The 20,560-nt window shown below is 38.9% G+C and overlaps 1 protein-coding gene across 2 annotated transcripts in view; it reads left to right on the top strand.

The window, feature by feature from the left end:
- cadpsa (Ca2+-dependent activator protein for secretion a) overlaps nt 1-20,560 on the top strand; it is a gene marked incomplete at both ends in the record, with an annotated part of 130,172 nt that overhangs the window by 92,023 nt on the left and 17,589 nt on the right. For both annotated transcript variants that reach the window (XM_083892288.1, XM_083892287.1), the window contains 8 exons: nt 2,814-2,970; nt 5,865-6,006; nt 11,417-11,572; nt 11,817-11,964; nt 14,485-14,559; nt 14,760-14,843; nt 15,389-15,421; nt 18,043-18,150. In XM_083892288.1, coding sequence (XP_083748414.1) covers nt 2,814-2,970; nt 5,865-6,006; nt 11,417-11,572; nt 11,817-11,964; nt 14,485-14,559; nt 14,760-14,843; nt 15,389-15,421; nt 18,043-18,150 — 903 coding nt within the window. The remainder of the gene's footprint in view (nt 1-2,813; nt 2,971-5,864; nt 6,007-11,416; nt 11,573-11,816; nt 11,965-14,484; nt 14,560-14,759; nt 14,844-15,388; nt 15,422-18,042; nt 18,151-20,560) is intronic.

Below are 20,560 nucleotides of genomic sequence, written 5' to 3'. Positions count from 1 at the left end.
TTAATTTTGTAAATCACATCATTTCTGTCCCTTTTTAACAAAACTACATTGACGTGTTCCCTCTCTGCTTCTTATTTCACCGATTTGTTTTGGTTTGCGCTGAAATGTTTGAACAGGGAAAAGAGGTATGTGATTGTCTCTCAGTGCCGTATGCCCCGTCTCCTTCCCCACCCTTTACTGTAAGTCCTTTGCATGCAACTTTACAACGCGGCTATTGTTGTAGAGGATCACTAATGTTTCCCTTCTCAACAATGACCCAAACCCGTTTCCGTTTGTAATCACTAATTAAGTGCTTGTCAGCTTCCAAGCGAGCAACGGTCTCATCTTTGGTGCCGAAAAGAACTGAGACAAGCACTTGGGCAACGTGATTTATCTACTGGACTTGCACTCCGAAAAAACAGCGTGCAGAGTTGTAGCATGTTGTGTCTAAACTCTGTATCCTGTTTTTCCCCAAATCCCTAATCATCCTGAAATATGCTAACCTGTTTCCAGTGTTTAGCCATATGTCATTTATTGCACCGAGTCCCCGTAAGGAAGCTAGGTGTGGATGTTATGTCGCTTTTCCTTCCCTTGAATAAACCCATTCCTTATCCATCCCTATTGGATCCACACAAGGGAGGAATATGTGGCATGCTGTGAGTGATCAGCGATCACACCATTACTCCCTGTGCAATTCAGTGAAATGCATCACACTGATGGAAACAGTGATGTGAGCACTTTGCTGAACTAGCCTAACCAGTGTTAGACTCAAGTCTTGTTTGTTTATTTTAATCAATTTACTGTGAACTACTTTGATTTATTTTTTTCACATGCAATATATGGCTCTAATTCTGGTTATTAGTTCTCAACTTTTTTCACCAGGCCCCCAAATGTTGTGCCTCTGATGTATTCACCATTTTTAATCCAAAATATGCAGATTAAATCAACACAACCTTCTAGAAATCGTGTTCCCGCACAAATAAATCACAGTCTCAATTGTGTTTTGTAAGGAACTCTGAATTAATATTTACATGTCAACAGGCAAGTGATGGGAACTTCATTTTATCATCACTTGTGGTGTTTAAAGGTACAGTGTACAATTTAGCAATGTTTATTGTTGTGGTTTCATCTTGCAGCTGAGTGTCCCTCATCCTCACACTTCCATTCCAAGTGTGTTGGAGAACCTTTGTAGTCTTCAGTTAGCTTCAGAACAGAAAAAAAACGTTTTGTTTGTCTCTTGTTCGCAACTGTAAAATCACGGTGGTCTGAAATGGCAGCCTCTTGATCTACGTAAATGTAAAAGGCTCATTATGGGGGTAATTAAGCAATTCATAAAACCAGATGGCTGTGTGCTTATAAAATATTTAGTATTTGATTTTTCTTTTCAATTTTTGCCAAATTAACATAATGCTACCAAAACTTTACACAATGGAACTTTAAATTACATCCCCATTTTGCAAATGGGGATGTAATTTAAAGTACAATTATTATGCCACAGACATCCTAATGTCTGTGGCATAATAATTGTACTGTGTATTCTAATTATAATTATATTATGTGTTTTGGTCAGTTTATGTTTGATTAAAAACAGCTGATCTGATGTGCCACAAAAACTAAATCGAAACAGCTTTAGGTGAAATCTACAAAGACATAACCGGAAGAATGATACACGATAAAGTCCTACTTCTTAATCTCCACCTGAAATCCTTTCAAATCATGTGTGGTTTTCAGCTTCCCAAGCCAACAGTTCCACAGCATCACTAACAAAATATATGTGCAGCTGTCATTAATGGAAAGGTTTTGAATAAGTAATTGTGGGGTTTCCAATTTTTTATTGGGATTTAAAAACATTTGTTATTTCCTAGTTTCCTAGGCTGCAGGTAATTAGCTTGTATCGATTGGAGAGGCATGAAAAAAGCATCTAACATTGTATTAGTATCATATCTAGACTTTTGGTCAGACAGAATAGGATAAAATAATATAGATCTTTAATTGGCAGTTATTTTGTGCTGAAATGTAAAAATGGTGATTACATGTGGGGCACTGGCTGGATGTACCTTCTAAACAACTGCCCAACACCAACAACAAAACTCATAGAAAGTGCATGACCCCGACCCCCACCTCCTCCATATACCTGGCACCACCTAAACCCATGGGTACATTCACATTACAGTGTTGGCAGCTTGATGTGAATGAGCAAACACCATGGGTCCTCATGGGTCCTTCTTTAGAGGCCTGGCAAGAGTGGGGGTGCATGGAGAAAAGCGAGTGTTTTTCATGTGCATGAGAGTAGCCTGGTCCCTGCACAGTCACTTCACTGCATCTGTTTGAAGGGGAGATGCACACGCGGCACAGCTCGCTGACTCCTTTCTTAAGATTGACTCGCTGAAGGAGCTGCGGGTGAGTGTTTAAGTAGCTCCCTGCCACGTCTGTTGAGGAGCTGCTGCTGTTTCCTCTGTGGGCCAACACAAGAGTGTGTGATTCCTCCGTGCCCAAGCGCCGTGTTTTCATGCTTTGAGTTGTGAAGAATCCATCCCCGGAGATCACGCGGTGAAATCGTCGAGGCGACAACTTGACTCGCATAGTGAAAAGCGGGAGAGAAAAGAGAGAGAGTGAGCCAGGAATATTTGTCATAGATCAGAGGAGTTAACACCTTCAACAGAATTGTATTTGAATTGAAAATTCTTAAGGATGTTCCCACAGGGGAACAACTGTATTTTCTCTCGTCTTGATCTAATTTGTGGAATTTCTTTCACTCTCAACCTCTTGATTTTCTTCCACTTCCCGTGTTCCGTCTCCCTTTGCTTTCTGTCTTTCTTTCTCTCCGTCTGAAGGCCTTCGCCTGGTGGTCAGACCTGATGGTGGAGCACGCTGAGACCTTCCTGTGCCTCTACTCAGCTGACATGGACGCTGCACTCGAAGTTCAGCCGCCCGACAGCTGGGACAGTTTCCCCCTCTTCCAGCTGCTCAATGACTTCCTGAGGGTTGACTGTGAGTGAAGAGCAATTAAAAGAAAACATATTCAGGAGTCAATGGCAGACTAAAGTAGTGTAATGTGCCAGTAGTTGGTCAGGAATTGGTCAGGCGTGAGGCTCTGGAATGAAATGGAAAGCCATATTATCTACTTTCCCAGATTATTGTGAAGGAGTTCATGAAACCTGGCGCAAAAACATAAAATATAGTTAATTATCTGGTCATACCTTAAGTAAATATCGTATTACAGGTATACATCTTTTAAACCCTTTGGAAATAGCAATCATCTTTTTGTTTGTACCCAACAAACAGAATTAAAACAATTTCTATAGAAGGTTTACAGCTGCTGTCGACAGCACACTGCAACGTCCCTTGCACAAAATCATTCTTGTCAACATGAGATGTCTGCATTTGGCCTAAAGTGTTGTGTGTGTGTGTGTGTGTGAGAGAGAGAGAGGGTGCGACAGTGTCTGACTGAAGATAATGGTTAGGTCTTGATGCTGGTGGTTGCTGTAGGCCAGTCATTTCTCTAATGAACTGCACTCCCTAGCCTGCAGGCACACTGTGGAGCTGTCCGTGGTCCTGTAAAGGATCCACTCCTCACAATGCAGACTGGATCTGCAGGGTGCTAATTGTCCCTGGGGAATGTTTCCCCCTTTTCAGTTCATCAGGCGGGAGTCAAGGAGAAGGAAGAGTGTGGTCCACTCATTCCGCTCAACACAGATGACTGCAAATAGCTCGTTATGCTCACTTGTTAGTGTCATTAATTGGCTGCTGAAGTGCATAGCAATGGATGAAGCCACACCAGCCAGCAATGAACAAAGGGAGGGAATTTGTACAAATCTGGTTATTTTTTTAAATATAATGTGAGACATTTAGTTTATAATTCATTCAACTGCCAGTGAGTTAAAAATCCTTTGTTTCTTTCTAACCACTTCCATCCATCACACCTATACTGAGTGAAGAAACATGCACATGTGAATGTGACAATTTGCATTAGTTGTTGTTAGAAGATGTCTGGTTCCATGAAAGGAATCATATATTCTGAAAATAATTATAAAATAATTATGGCTTTTTAAAATAGGTTTTAAAATAAATATTGAAATAAAAATATTCTACAATCAAATAATATTAATATAATATTAATATTAAATATATCCATCCATCCATGTTCTACCACTTTATCCTCTACAGGAGGGTCGTGGGGGTGCTGTGCAAATCTCAGCTTATAAACGGTACACCCTGGACAGTTCACCAGTCCATTACAGGGCCATATAGAGACAAACAACCATCCACTGTCACTCCTAGGGTCAATTAGAGAGTTCAATTTATCCAATCAATTATCAATTTAATGTTTTTGGACTGTGGTGAGGAATCCAGAAAACCCATGCAAACACGGGAGAACATGCAAACTCCACGCAGAAATGTCCTCGTTCCAACCAAGGCTCAAACCTGGGTCTTGCTGCAAAGGCAAGAGGGCTAACCACTACACCGTGTGGCCTATGAAATATAAATGAAATGAAATTAATTTAAATTAAAAGTGTATTTAAAAGTTAAGATAGTGTATACATGACTATTAATAAACGATGATATAAGGAGAACGTTGAATCATTCAGTTTAGTATAGTATTCACAAAAGATGCATAAACATAGATGTATTGGATACATTTTTATATGTTTTCACTATGAAGATTATATTGTAATTAAAAAATATTGATAATAATATTGAATATTTTCGGTGATCAAGCAGCAGGGTACTCCACCTCCCCAGTTTTTAACATGGGCTTTATTTTATTTTCTCCGAAACTGAAAACAAAATCAGCACCATGATGACTTAATAACAAATGTTTCCTCAAGTTAACAAAACTCCTCCTGGGGGGCAGAAGTCTTAATGAATTCTGACACTTTTGCATACTTCTGATTAGTAATAGTGGATAAATAACCTGTGGGCCATGTGACTATTACTGTATTCAGCAAAGCCTGCATGGATCTGCACTGTTCCAGTGTGTCATATAGTATCATCAGTGGGCCATCACAACACAAACCATCATCAATACCAGCTTCAGACCCAGCAGAGCCCCCACACTGCCCACACAGCATAACAAGTGTTTTTCCACAGAAGGTCATCTGCGCTGTTGCCCCACAGCACTGCACTTATCTAGCATTAAATAGCCTTGGCACTAGACAGGCGCCAAAGTCAGGCTGCCATTCCAGGAGTTAATGATGTCTTAAGTAGTAGTAGCTTGGCCACAGTGAGCCCCAGGAACACACTCCTGGACACAACACATCCAAGTGGACAGCAGCCGCTCAAGTGGCTAATTGGGAGCGCGGCAATCAGGAAGCACAACAAACATCGCACCTAGTGTGTATCATCGACCTTGACTCCAATGCCAGCACAGACAAACACTAACACAAACACACACATGCTCAGAGGGGGAGAGAAAAACAAAGAGGGAGAGGAAAAGCAGACACACGGCATGGAGCCGTGAGGCATCACATTAGTACACACTGGCCTCCATTTTATCTCCTGTGGTCTTTGTCAGTGTTGCCTTTTTACCAGTTGAAAGCCTGGCACAGACTGAGGGGAGTGTGTGCGTGCGGGTGTGTGTTTGTGAGAGACAGGGTTGTGTTATTGTTCAAGAGTAATTGTAGGTTACATTAAGTATGTCACACTTGAACCTGACAATGTGTTCATTTTAAAACTGCATCCATGTTTCCTGTATTTTCTGGATGCGTTTCAACAAAGACATTCAGATTGATTGAGTAATAATGATACTGTATGGTCCTTGTAGCGTTGCTAAAACAACAAATGGAATGCTTTTTTTAAATCCAAAGAGTGCAGAGTGCAGGGGAGGTAGTAAGTGCTAAGACAGTGCTTTATCACCTCCATGTCTTCCCTCTCATGCCCAACAGATAACCTGTGCAACGGGAAGTTCCACAAACACCTACAGGACCTGTACGCTCCACTGGTGGTGCGATATGTTGACCTGATGGAGTCCTCTATCGCTCAGTCCATTCACAGAGGCTTTGAAAGAGAATCATGGGAACCTGTCAAGTAAGCGTGCCTTAAATCACTTTACCTTTGCCCATCTGCTTTCCCTTTTATAGATATAGTGACACCTCATTTGTTATCAGTACACCTGCATTTATTTATTTTTAATATTGGTTCACTTCCCGTCCCAAACGTCTGAACATCTGGATAAACCACAGGTGTGTTTGGCGGGAAAAAAAGGAGCATTTGATGAAAAGAACACAGTTGAACATGAGAGTGTAAATATTATTCTGTGGGTTTTGTGTGGCAGCTGGAGGCAAAAGAAACACTTTATAGATGGGAGAGAAATAATTAGAATCGGATATTTCTGGATGCAGATGTCATTCAGTCAGTCAATATATCAAATTAAAAGCACACTAAGACTGGTCTGCTCTCTCATCCTCCTTTTCTTTCTCACATATACTATAGACACTGGTACCATCGGAGGAAGCTCACGTACCACTGGTGGTACATGTACCACATTTTGAGAACCATGGTTCTAAATCAATAATAGAAAGGATCTTAACTGCTATGAAATGCAGTGCTTTGTAGAGGAAAAACAAGAATGAATTTAGTGTTGAGGCTTCAGAAAGACGGCGTGAAGACAAGACGTTGCCTTTGTGCACAGATACAAAACAGAACGCTCGAGTGTTAAACACAAATTATGGGTATCACATTTCCCACGCTCTGGGTGACTCTGAAGTTACAGGGCAGAGCTTTGACTGACTTTCACTGATTGGACAATCAGTCCAATCAGAGGGCAGATAGTTGATGAGAGGTGAAGTAGGTTTTAAGGTGGCTAATAATAATAATAATAACTTTCGATAAGGTCCTCCACACTTTGTGCTCTTGGACCCTAATGTTAGCAAAACATGACTCTTGTATATAAAAAAAGAACTATAGAGCCCAGGTCTAAAAAGTGAATCAAATGCTGAAGTGTTTGAAACCTGAATTCTCCACTGGTTTGCACATCATGCCATGAGAAAATGATCCCCACACCTCATTTATTACATCAGTAAGCAATTTACTGAGGAGTTTATGGTCTCAATTACTAGTTTCACGCCTTCTTTAATACACCACGATGTACATATTTGTAAGTTACTGTTGTTATTGTTGTTTACTGTAATTGAATGATACATTTTAAAAGTCATGCACTACAGCTTTAATTTAAAGGCTTTTGGTCGTGTGTTGACTATGAGCTGTGTTAGGACATCACTAAAAGATTTGAGTCAAGTTTCAGGGCATGGAGTCTGACAGCTTGTACCGTCCAATGGGTAGTTGCAGGTGATGGTGATGGTGGAGAACCTTTTAGTCAGACTCCAGCCCCTGCTCTTTCAAATATGGCTGTTAATATGGCACAAAACCCAAAACTCAAGACACTTGATGCAAACTCACCTGTGTCCTGGAAGAGGCCTTGTTATAATTCCCAGTGCTGAACAAATACACATACGTGTTCCTGTGCATTTTTGTTTTATTGTTGTTGGGTTTTTTTGTCTGCTGTGCTTCCGCTGCAGCTTAACATGTGCCAGATGTTCAGCTCTCCAGAGTCAATATGCTCATTTCAACAGTGCAGTTGCACTCTTGACTATTAAAACATATTGTATTATTATGATTATTATTGTTATTATTAGTTATGTTTCTCTGATTAATGACTTAAGCTAGATAAGATGGTAAGATTTTAAATATTGTAACCATTTGTAGCCATACATCACAAAATGTCCTCCCCTGCTCACTATTGTGACTATTGTTCGGACACATAAATGTGATCATTTTCCACATCTCTTTTTTTGTGTCAGTTTTGATGCAGACTTTCTGTCCTCTGTCATTCTCTGTTTCTCTCCACAGAAGCATAACAAGCAGTCTGCCCACTGTCAACCTTCAAATGCCCAAAGTATCAAATCTAACTGTCCCAAGTGTTAACCTCCCACAAATGCCCAGTTTCTCTCCGACCAACTGGATGACAGCTAATCATGACTCTGAGTGTGTAACTGCCAGCCCTAGACATGCACACATGTCCTTGGCATGAACGTGGAACGTGTACGACCCCAAATCAGAATTAAGCATACAATTACAAAACAAAAACATTTCTGTCTTGGCCGGAATTTAAAAAAAAATGTCATGTATACATAGTTCGGGAAAATGCTTTCAGTTTTGATGCAAACATGCACTTAGACATGTTGGTGCTAAAGTTCAAATGTCACTGCAACCATAGACATCAATTTGACTACACCTCATGTCTGAGGTCTCTAATTTAGACCAGTTTCACTTATAATAGCACATACACTTTATTATCCAGTATTCTCTTTGAGATTATTTATTAAAAGCACCAGCTAACTGTGGCTATTCATGGAACAACATCTGGGGAGAGGTTGATCACTTCAAAACGTATTATCCAATTGATATGCACAGTTGAAAACCCTGCCCACACAAGACTAGAAGCTGAGCTTGAGGGTGAAAATAATGAAAGAAGCAAAGGCAACTGAAAATGTCTTACATTCACATTTTTATTTGACATTCAATTTGTTTTGTTTGATATTGCTTGCACACATGTAATTCCAAATCAACTGTTAACAGGTAGGTGGCCAACCTTCAAAGTTTAAACTCATAGTGGCCTCAGAAAACATATGGTTTGCCTCCGGAATATTACATTTATTTTAAGCCAAGTGCATTTTATTTGAAAAAAGTCTTCTTCTTCTTCTTCTTACACATTACATTATTATTATTGTTATTATGATTAGTATTATTGAAAATTGCTCAACACATTTGTATGATGTGTGCTAGGCCTATTTGCAGGTATGCAAATTAACATTATGCTTAATTCAGAAATCAGAGCATTTTTTAGCCATTTCCATATTAATGTGCTAAATAGTGTTTAAGTTACCATGTAATGTGTACTACAACTTTTCCATATTATGACTTTTATTGTAATTTACACAGAGAAATAAGCTACTGCTACTGAGTTCAAAGTGGAATTTACTGTGCGATAATTTAATATAATTCCGGCAATATATCTGATTGAAAGTGGGTGTTGTCATTAAAGACACTCTGCATATCTTATTATATACTTGACACATCATTTATCACACTTCAAAAAAACTTAAGCAGAACGTTGTCTGCACCAACAACAGGGATTTCAGGTGTAAAAACTGCTTCTTGTCATAGAGTGTGACGCTGTCACTGCAGCACATCCTTCACTATTCCCTCATGTGGGATCTTGTGGATACACATTTGAAAACACCAGCCCTGAATTGTCTTACTGGGGAAATACAATATTCACTGTATATTTAGATGGCGGACGTGTTATATTTGTGTTTTCCAAGACAATTAAAGTTAAAAGAGAAGGAACTGACTTGGGGTTTCACACAGGCTTTAAGTCACATTCATGCCAATGTCATGACATGGTGCGTGTGTGTGTGCGTGGATGGAGGCAGTTACTTTTCACTCCTGCTTACTGTATGTTATTTTACAATATTATTGTAAAGATGCAAAAACAACAGAGGATGGCAGGTGTACAAAATATGTTTTTGTTATAGATAAGGCAGAAGAATTACCAGCTAACAAGTCTGTAGTTTTACTAATAATTTGCATACCTTTGTCCATTTTCCTAATTTATACTGTAGATGAAATCTCATCTAACATTTAAAATTAAACATTATGGATTGGATTACTGTATAACCAACTGCAAACACTTTTTTGTATTATGTATCCAGTTTTATTCTCTGGGTATTGAGTCATCTCAGTGATGGACCAACCTGGTCCTGGTCCTCGGTTGAACTTGCATCTTTTCATACATTTCTATTCCAAAGCCTTTTCCTCCAGAGAACTGATCTTGTAGCCACCCAGACCCCAGACCCCAGACTCTGCCCTGCACTGGCTGCAGTGCCACTGTTCCTCTTCCTGCTCCTGGTATCCACACATTTTGCAGAAATCAGTTGTAGAAAGTGGTGACATTTTATAAAATGGTAAAAAATAAATGAGTTGGACATTTGCTTGCCATCGCAGCTCATGAGCTCATTTCCTTCTCGAACTTAATATGACAAAAACATGACTTCTTGAAATGAATGGAAAACCAGAATATATAAAGAATAAAATGAGAAATGTGTGATTTGTGACATTCCCACAAAACTAAACCACATTCTCATCTCTGTTTTGTAAAAATGTGTTTCCTGACCAGAATAACATGATATTCACTCTATAGTGCATATCAACAGGATTTTGTTTTGACTGAGCTTTTGGCTAAAAGGATGGTGCTGGGTCAACAAAATCTCACATGAAATTTTTAAAAAAGGGTAGATTATTTAAATATTTTTGTTGCTGCATGAAGGTATAAGTACTTATTTGTACAAGTTAAAAAAAAAAACAAATGTGCAAATGGAATAGAGGGATAATACATATATAAATGAATCATCAAAACAATACACAACCAATTTATAAATTACGTTACAGTAATTGTGTATTCCATTATAGCTGCACATGCTAATAATGACTTCCCCAAATCACATTCTGTATGAAACATAATTGAGAATGCAGGACAGTTGTGTGAGAATGTGTTTTGTCTTCACTTTATTGTAAGTGATATAGAAATAAATATTTCAGTTTATTTGATTTCCAAGCTCTTAACTTTGTCCTGTTGGTTATCTATCTGTACAGTAACACTCTAATACAGTACAAAGATGTGTATCCTGCTCCCACACATTCACACACTCGAACCCGAACTGATGCCACTTGGGGTGCAAATGACAGGATGGGTTATGCATAAATTTTCACCTTTATTCACTCAGATCAATGTTTATGACGGTGTGTACTATGTTGAAGTGCATGCACACTGTATACTTTGGTTATCATCGATGCAAACAGAGCCCTTTTTCAAGGAACTTTGAGGGCCCCAAGCAAAAGGGACATGAGAGGCCCCACACAGCAGCATTAACCCTTCAAAATTATAATTTTTTTTGCAGAGGGATAGTGACGTGGGGCCCCGTTTTGGCCATTCTTTATAGGGATAATCCCAACCCCTTAATGGACAAACTAGATATAGAGTTTAGCTATTTGAAGCAGAAGCTTTGTTGAATAAAGCAGAGCTATTCCACCCACATGAATCCAATGCATACACCAGCTTACCAACTGTAAAAGAGCTGATGAACAACTCGATGTGCATGTAGATGATGACATCTAGGAAGCAATGGCTCTGGGCCCTGAGGGGCATTACAAAACTGGAGAGAGGGAAACCACTTAATCATTTAGTGTATTTTCTTAAACATGCTCTAAGCTGTCATGATGGCATCACTGTCATGCTTCAAATTATGATCACAGAACTACCATCTACTACCAACTACTATCAGTCTTTAAAATCTATGTACCAAACTAGAACAGGGTAGAACACTGGTATTTCACACTTATTTTCCTTTTGCTAAACCTCTGCACTGCTGTCCTGCAGTAATGGTTCGGGTACTTCTGAGGATCTCTTCTGGAAGCTGGATGCCCTGCAGACCTTCATCAGAGACCTCCACTGGCCTGAGGAGGAGTTTGGTAAACACCTGGAGACCCGGCTGAAGCTGATGTCCAGTGACATGATTGAGTCATGTGTTAAACGGTAAGACACTGAATTGACATCCAACAAAATGTTTCTGCTTCTACAAATTAAATCCTGAATAAATATGTGAAACTTTTTTGTGACTACTTTTTGTGTTTTTCAGTCACACTCTAACCTGTTTACAGTCATTTCACTTAATGTGATTCTTCACCCTTTAGAGAGATAGCTGTGAGGGGGCTTCATTAACTTTTTTTTTTTTCTTAACCCTGGCCTCATCCCTCTGAATTCCTTTCCACATCTTAAGGACAAGGGCTGCATTCGAAGTAAAGCTTCAGAGGAGCAGCCGGGCCACAGACTTCCGCGTGCCACAGTCCATCTGCACCATGTTCAATGTCATGGTGGATGCCAAGGCCCAGTCAGCCAAGCTTTGTGCCATGGACCTGGGACAGGAGGTAAGAGGCACTCAAACTAAAACAGTGAATGCACAACTTATTGTGCACGTTATAAAGTTCTCTGTTGAAATGTCTTAAAATTTAAAGGCCATTAAAATGTTTGGATTTTTAAATGGCATTAGCAGATTAAGGTGTGAAAGTGTTATTTTATTTTATTTTTTACTCAAAGACATCTTTGTTTCTTTGTGTCTCACTTCTTTTGCAGTGTTCACATTATTTTACATGTGCCATGTCACCTCTATATTCCCCCCCTTTCTGTTTCTTTTTTTTTTTTCTCTTCTCTGTCTTGTGAAAGTTTGTGAGAGACTGGGTAAGTGTGGCTACAAATTCAATTGAAATCTCACCCTCCAGTTCCCAAATGTATAATTAGTCATCAGTTTTCCCTGTCTGTCTTCCTCCACTTTAATTGTTTGGATTTCATTAGCATATGTGTAGATAGCTTTGAATATACATGGGGTGGAAGTGATAGGTCTCATCTTTCACAGAATCTTGTGACTGATGCAGATTTCTAACGATGAATTAATTATTGTGAAGTCCTTCACTGTTCTGCTGGTGCTGTTAAACTGAACAAAGGGATTTGTCACAGTGCGGCTGCCTCTGAGTTTCCGTCACTGCAGTGCTTCAGCAGCACCAACTGTCAGTCTTCTAATCCATGCGTCAGTGGAGATTCTTTTTTTTTTAAGTCATTAAAAAAATACTTTTGAAACAAACACTTGATCAATTCATTTAATACAATATTCAATGTAAAAAAAGAAGCAGTTTAACAGAATAACAAGAACATGAAAAAGCAGCTCTCATTGAATTCCTTTTGTTAAAATTTGTACTGGGACATTAATTGGTTAAATACAATAAAGGATTTAAATAATTGCAAATTTATTTAACTAACCCACAATGTGATATATTTGGACTTCACATGCTGTGTAATTAAGCCTTGTACCACTAGGGGGCACAAATCAACCAAAGATTCTACTATTATTAGCAGAAGAAGAAGTCGAAAGAGCACGGAAGCAAAATGTGAAAGGAAGCGGCCTCTCAGCTCACCTCGCGCATTATGCAAATTACGTATGTTTAAGTGTATAGATGCAGGATTAATCAGACTTTGAATTTAATTTTCTAGGAATGTTAGTCCAACTAAGAATAGCTCAATTTTATTTTGACTATTGTTATATTATAACTGTTGCCTTAGTCAGATTTTTCACCTGCATGTAAACACACTGACTGCAGATCTTCTGCAGCCTGACTAAAGGACAGGCCTACATAAGCAGCACAAAGAGCCAGTCCTCTTTGCTCCTGAGGCTCATGAATGTTTTCTTGAGGTGACACAGAGCGAACAGTAATGCTTAAAAAACACGAAGCGATCCAAAAGATGACAGTAGCTTTCATTCTTTCATCTGAATCTCCATTAATGTGTTTGTGTTGTTCACCTAAACATCACTCTCTCTTATCCTTTATTTCAGGCTTACATCACAATTAGAATGTAATCCACTGGATTAATTTAATGTATTATTTACTATATTTACAATTAAAGAAGTGCATATTTCATGTACGGGCCCTCTACATGCAGTTTGGTTGTACCTGATATCATCTGATAATACAAGTATATTAATATACGATATATCTTAGAACAAACAAATAAATTGTCTATGTGTAAATGTCCTTCTGGCACAGTTGCTATGTTTATAAGCATCTGGAGTTCATGCCTTATGCAGCAAATGACCAATATTATTACTGAACTGCCCTTTTGTGATGATATCAGCCCTTTGCTGTATACCAGACCTCACCCTCTCATTTCCCTCAATTCTCTTTCATATAGCATTTATTCACTTAACCATCAGTCAGCTATGATAACATGCTGCTACAGCTACTACTACAACGATTTCAGACATGGGAAATTGCATATTTAATTAACTTGTCTTTTACACATAGTACTTTCCCCAGTGACACTGCCTTTGTCACTCCTATTTTTAAAATAGAGAGACCCCATGAAGACGCTAACTGCAGACCCATAATAACCATAGTGTGTTAATACTTTTAAAAGATTACTTGGAAAGAACAACTGACAACTTAAATAGAACATGAAATAGAAATAATGGTGCCTGTGTTATTAAACTAGTACTCACACTGTGTGTTGACAATTAATCATGGACTATCCAGCAAAATGTAATAACATTAGTCCATATACTGATCTATTGATTACATGACAAAGTGCCATTGTATGCCACTTTTAAAGCACTCGGAGAGAACAAACCTCTGTGATAGCCTCTTGGTTTGGTTCATGCATCGCCACTAAAATGCATTAATTTCCTACTTGCAGTATAACCTACATGTCCAGATATTATCTTCTGAAAAAAATAGGTAGCACCTGAGAAAACTGCTCAAGAAAGGATTATATGGGGACTTCTTAGTTTATTCAACCGCTGATATTTTTATTTTGTCATTGTCATCTGTTGTCTCTCCTCAGGTTGGGGTTTATAGAGTGTGAATTGGAAGAGTAACATGTCTTCTTTTCTTTCTATACAGAGACAATACCACTCCCAAATCGACAATCTAATTGAGGAGACGGTGAAGGAGATGATAACTCTACTTGTAGCAAAGGTACTGAATTGCATACTGTGACATACATTTAAACCATGGATTGGTGGCTGTAAACAAAAATGTGACAATGTGACTAAAAGCAACACAGCTGTTGTCGCCACCTTGTTCTGCCACTGTAAAGAATTATCTTACTGCTGCTTCCCCTTCTGCATACAACTGTGTTGTCATACAAATTGTTTTCTCTTTTTCCTGTTTCTCAGTTTATGGTCATTCTAGAGAGTGTGTTAGCCAAACTCTCCAGATATGATGAGGGCACACTCTTTTCTTCCTTCCTATCTTTCACAGTAAGTATAATTCATTCATTTATTTGCAAAGTATCTCCAAGCAGTTCAGACATGTAACTTACTTCTGCAGTAATCTGAAATTATTATATATTTCTTTTTAAATTGCTAATTATAATTGTATAGATGTAGTAAAAATATGTATTTGTTCTTTATGTATAACTGTATGCCTTAGTTCACCTTAACATTTCCATTCCCATGTTCCTCAGCAATAGAGAAGTAACAGACCATACGGATGCTGACACTCTTTTTTCTGAATCATTATTTTGCATAAATGAATTTACCTTATGTAAATTAAATCTTTCACGCTAATTTTAAAACAGTTAGACTTTTTAGCTCTGTACCAATCAGCTTAACTCTGCTGAGTCCCCACAGTCTTACAAAAGCCACATTATCAAGTGTGTGAGTGCACTTTTGCAGTTGAAATCACCACAGTTGCCACTTTAGTAGCCACCAAACTACATACTGCAGCTTTTGTTCTGGACATTGGTGCCACAGCTGGACTCCTGACTGTTAGTTTTATCTGCTTCTCTCTCTTTTCTGTCAAGGTGAAAGCTGCTTCGAAATATGTGGATGTACCTGTAAGTTATGTACTTATGTATTTATTCATCTTTCATCATGTATTTATTCATCTTCATTTTTCGGACGCTGGTTTAACGATTGTGCACAATCTGACATGCATCCATTTTAAGATTTCAGTGCTAAGTCACGCGCTCACTTATAGTTCGCTTCAATGTGTTGCCAGTGATTCTAAAGAAAGTGACTCACAAGTACACAAAGGAAAACCAATTTGGATGTTCCTGAAATCTGCATTTTCTTTAATGTCCATCAGGTGATGATGGCGATTTACAGTCAAATATAAGATGTTATGTAGTATTGGGGTGTTGACACAGTGTGAATGCCAGCTCGATCCATAGAGGAGGTGTGTGGTTGCAGGTTTAGGTGGACATGCAGTGGACAAGCTCTCGGTCAAGTTCACCTCTGATCTTCCAAATATGGCTGCACATGTCTGGTTTAAAAACAACGACACAAAAATACAAACTTGTGGTACCTCCCACCTTCCAAAAGAAAATTTGAGCAAGTTATGTCTGTAAATAAGAAGTACATTTTTGGTAATATTATTGTTATGCAGTATATTATATTCGATACAAATTACACATGTTTTTGCGTAGTATTTTGATTAGAAAACTGTATCTACACGCAAAAATACAAATAAATGAATGCCACGTAAGTTGTTTAATTTCTTCACAATTCATGTAAAAGGTGCAAAGCATAAACAACATTCCTGACTTAACTTTTATTCTAATTTTTAATCCTAATTTTAAGAATTATTTGTGGCGTAATTAAGACACTTTGTCCCCTAGCGAGGCATGTGTTTGTTTGTGTTTGTGTGTTTCTTGCATGTACAAATATTTGGCTGTGCTTTCACATGTAGAATCATAATCTGGATGATACTACTTGCCATATTTCCACATCAAATGTCCCTGTGTTTCCTTCACCCAAATGTCCATTCACAAGCATGTGGCCAGACACTGACAGCCAGCGATGCCTCGTGCCACGCTCTCTGCGCTGTATATATTGTGAGTCCATGTTGGACAACACATGCCTATTCTACTGTCAGGGTGGCAGCGGGGGCGGTGTGTGTGCGTGTGTGTGTGTGTGTCTGTGTGGATGCATGAGATCTGTATTAGCTGCCAACACTTCGGCCGCAGCAACATGCCAAATTTCAAATTAATGCCTTGTCAGGGAATGTGACGAGGCACTGTGTACGCTGGCAGGGGTCACAGTTTTCAGCCCGGCATGCTAATTATGTCCTTAATGTCCAAAATTAGAGTTTGACTGGTGAAAAAAGACACTCATTTACACATTGTAAGAACCATTGCACATGTGATAACTAAGTTTAGTGGCAGTTAGCTATAAATGTTGTCCTGTAACTTCTTGAATTCGTGTCAGCTGGAGTAAAGGGAGAAAAAAAGATAAGACATGTAGATGTTTTTTTCATGACGTGTTAGGACCACAAGTCCAATCCATTGTCCACAATGAATAATTAAAATGTCAGAATGGTAGGCATTGCAACTGTTTACTTTCTACCTTAAACCAAAATGTGTGTGTCGAGATATCAAAAAGGCACTGAATCCCAAACAGTGAACGGCAAAACTGTAGTATGAAGCACCAGGTCATACTTCATGCATACATCTGTGCTGCTCGGCTCTGTGTGACTTACATTTCTTCATCAGACCATACATGCTAACTGTGCTATGCTACATCTAATTGTAACACCTTCCAGTTCTCTTGGTGAAAAATGAGACAGTGAAGAAGAGACAGAACTTCAACTTAACTCAGACGATTCCAGCTTACAGCTAACTCGTGAAGGTCCATCATTCAAAATTGTTGGTTCATGGTTTTGAAGTGTAAGTTGTGTGAGATACTGGCACATAGTCATGGCTGACTGTGCTCTGTGTGACTGCTGCACTAACAACTGATCTGAGACACAGAGGCTCACTCTTTCTGAAAACACTGCTGCCAGCAGGGAACAGGACTATTTAACCAAAAGGATCACCTAATGAAATTGATGAAAGTCTGTGATATTTTAACCATAATTTAAAGCAGTCTGTGATAATTTAAAGCATATTATGCTTGCTGAATGTTGGCCTCGTTTCCACCGAGTGGAAGTTTGGTTTGGTAGAGTACATATTTTTTTTGCGTTTTCCATTAGGAATAGTACCAGAATAACCAGCCCCAAATGTTCCATTTTTTGGCACCCTTCCCTTGGGGTACGAGAGTGAAATGGTATGGTACGGTCTGGGTGAAGTGAAACACAAGCACGACCCAGGGCTTTACGGTCAAAACTGTACCGTACCATACTAAACCAAAACATTTTATAAACCACTCACTCCCCTGCACCAAAGTCCATGGAGTAAAGATCTTTACAACAGTACAGTAATTGCTTTTTAATCAGGAAAATAACTGCAAACATTTGCTTATACAGAGGTCAACTTTATCCTTTATTTAAGAAACAGATTTCACTTATGTGTCATGATTTTATTGTTGTTGGTGCAGGTACTGGTATTAAATTCATTCATTCTAGATGTAAAGTTCTCGAAAGTGGGTATCATCAGAACTGTATTAAATAATATTGTATCACTCGTCAGCTGCCTGAAAAAATACCATCCTCTTTTTCTCTTCCCTCTGTCCTTTGCAGAAGCCGGGGATGGATGTGGCTGACGGTTATGTAACGTTTGTCCGTCATTCCCAGGACATGCTACGGGAGAAGGTCAACGAGGAGGTGTACATAGAGAGATTATTTGATGTAAGTAAGCAATAGCATCTCCACACCCCACACAGGGAGGCTTAATAATACACAGATTCATTCCATCCACCTGGGATCTCACCAAGGAGGAGATTAAACAAACACAATGCAGTTCTATTTGTCTAGGATCAATCGTCCATCTGATAAGATTGAAGAAATATTCCAGCACATCTTCAGTGCTGTATGCTTTTTCTTGTCTATACTAATTTGTTATTACAAACATTATTAATATCTCTGCCAAGGAGCCATAACAAATAATTATGCTGTGGTCCTTAAAATGATGTTAGATTTATTGTTAACACTAGTGATTATAATAATTGCACCATGTCCATCATTTGATTTAACTTTTTGGCCGGATCTGTATTCCAATATATTAGGTTTAAACATGTTGATGCTCATTTGCTTTGGCTCACTTTACTGCCAACATCAGCATCTTTGTATCCTCTATGTCAGTCAACATCTCATGCAGCTTCATGTCTTTCTGGGTCTTTTGCAAGTTACTTTGTGACGCTGACTGTACTGATGCATCATTGTCCATCATTGTTCACAGCTGACAAACTGTAATCAACCCGAGCTGTAATCAACTTGCGAAACTGTCCAATGGTTTCCTCCCTTGTGTGAGATGAGGTCAAGTAAATCTCTAAGCCTCACTATATTGAGCCTCCTCTTAGTTCAAACTGGAGGTTTTCACCCCTAAATGAACTGAAATAATCACCTCAGCAGTGACACACTGCTCTCCGCGAATCCTTCTCTGTTTCTCTTTTTAAAGTCACCCTCTTGCGTGTGCACGCCACTGTCCTCTATGCTCCTCCCTATTAGCTCCTTTGTCTCATGGTGTTTCTATGCACTGTCTGCCGATCTTGAGGAGGGATTATCCTCAGCAGTGCTCTTTCTTTCTGAATCGGCAAACAACAGTTAATCGAGTGAAAAAAGAGGCACAAAAGACCACTTAGTAAAAAGCCTTAGCTCCATGTTTACAAGCAGCCACCTACCACCTGTTAAACTCTGATTTAGAAAGGTGGAGGCTGGGATGGAGGTGGCATTGGTGTAGCAAGCAACGAGTGAGGGAGGAGTGTTATTTATTTGAATGGTGTTATTTAAATGGACCGCCTTGGTTTTTTTTTGTAACCACACAAAAAAGGCTGATAGAGGTCATCTATGGACTGCTGCTGCTGAATGTTGTCACAAAGATTGTCATTGGACTGAGAGTTCTGTGTTTAAGGTTCTCAGATGGTCATACGCTGCCTGGTCTCTATGAAAACCATTGCTATTTTACTTTTCTGCCAAAGTTTTGGAGTAATTGGACACATTTAAAGTTGCTGTGACACAGACAGATACTGACAGATCCTGTGACATTTTGCCAAATCCTTTCCGTGCCATAACGTTTCATACAGTTCACAAGTATTTGAATTTAAATACATTTCTCATAATGACGTGAAGGGGTGAGGATAACAAGGAAAAAGTTATTATAACCTCCGTTCTGCCAAAAGTGCCACAGCCATTTATATCACCATGTACATCTGCAGACATAATTGACTTTATGTATTAATTTATTTTTTTAAATTAGCTCACTATTTGTGGTTTGTAGAAACAATCCCAAACACATATCTATACGGTCAGCTCCCTTGTCCTTTAAACTAATTTCTATCCAATCTGAAACTGCGTGGGTCAATCATATTCATTAACCTTGTACCAACAGCATTGAACCACCTCACACAGTCAGACAGACGAACACAAGCTTACACGTAAATAAACAAAACAACAAAGAACAAAACAAAGAAATAAAAGTCACTGGGTTGATAGATCACGGTAGTGTTTTAAAGGTGGTCCATTCTCAACCATTTGTAATGGCATTTAAACTTTATTTTGAACTTTCACTTATTCTCTACTGCTTTGTGTCTTTCAAAGTCTAAAACACATTGATCAGCCACATTAAACCCATTTAGCACTGTTAATGGTGAGCCTGATTAGTGGAGAAAATTACCAAATAAGCAACATGCTTCCTTACCCTTTCATGAGTTCTCTCACGTGATCACAACATCATTAATTCAGAAGAACTTTGCTGTGGTTAAAGGTTTCCTACAGCATGGATTTCCTCAACCGTCTGATTAATCCAAAATGTGGTGCGCCATCCTCTGCTCACTCAGCACAATGCACACTGTATACTGTCTGTACAGTAATCTGGAATCAAAGATTACTGGGGTTAATCTTTGACCTCCAAGGGAAGACAAACACACAAACATGTTTTCTCCAAGTCAGATTTTATAAACTTGACAGCTCTTGATAAAGTTATTCATGCCCTTATTGGACTTAATAGGATTTGCTTCATCACTCTCAAATGACGGTCTCTGCCTTTTAATCCACTTCCCACTGGCCGTGCTTTGTTTTTGATTTGTTCTTGTTCTAGTGT

This window comes from Microchirus variegatus (genome assembly GCF_963457635.1).
Source record: "Microchirus variegatus genome assembly, chromosome: 7".
NCBI lineage: Eukaryota > Metazoa > Chordata > Actinopteri > Pleuronectiformes > Soleidae > Microchirus > Microchirus variegatus.
The sequence above is the reverse complement of the archived record's forward strand: the minus strand, read 5'-3'. Positions and strand labels throughout refer to the sequence as shown.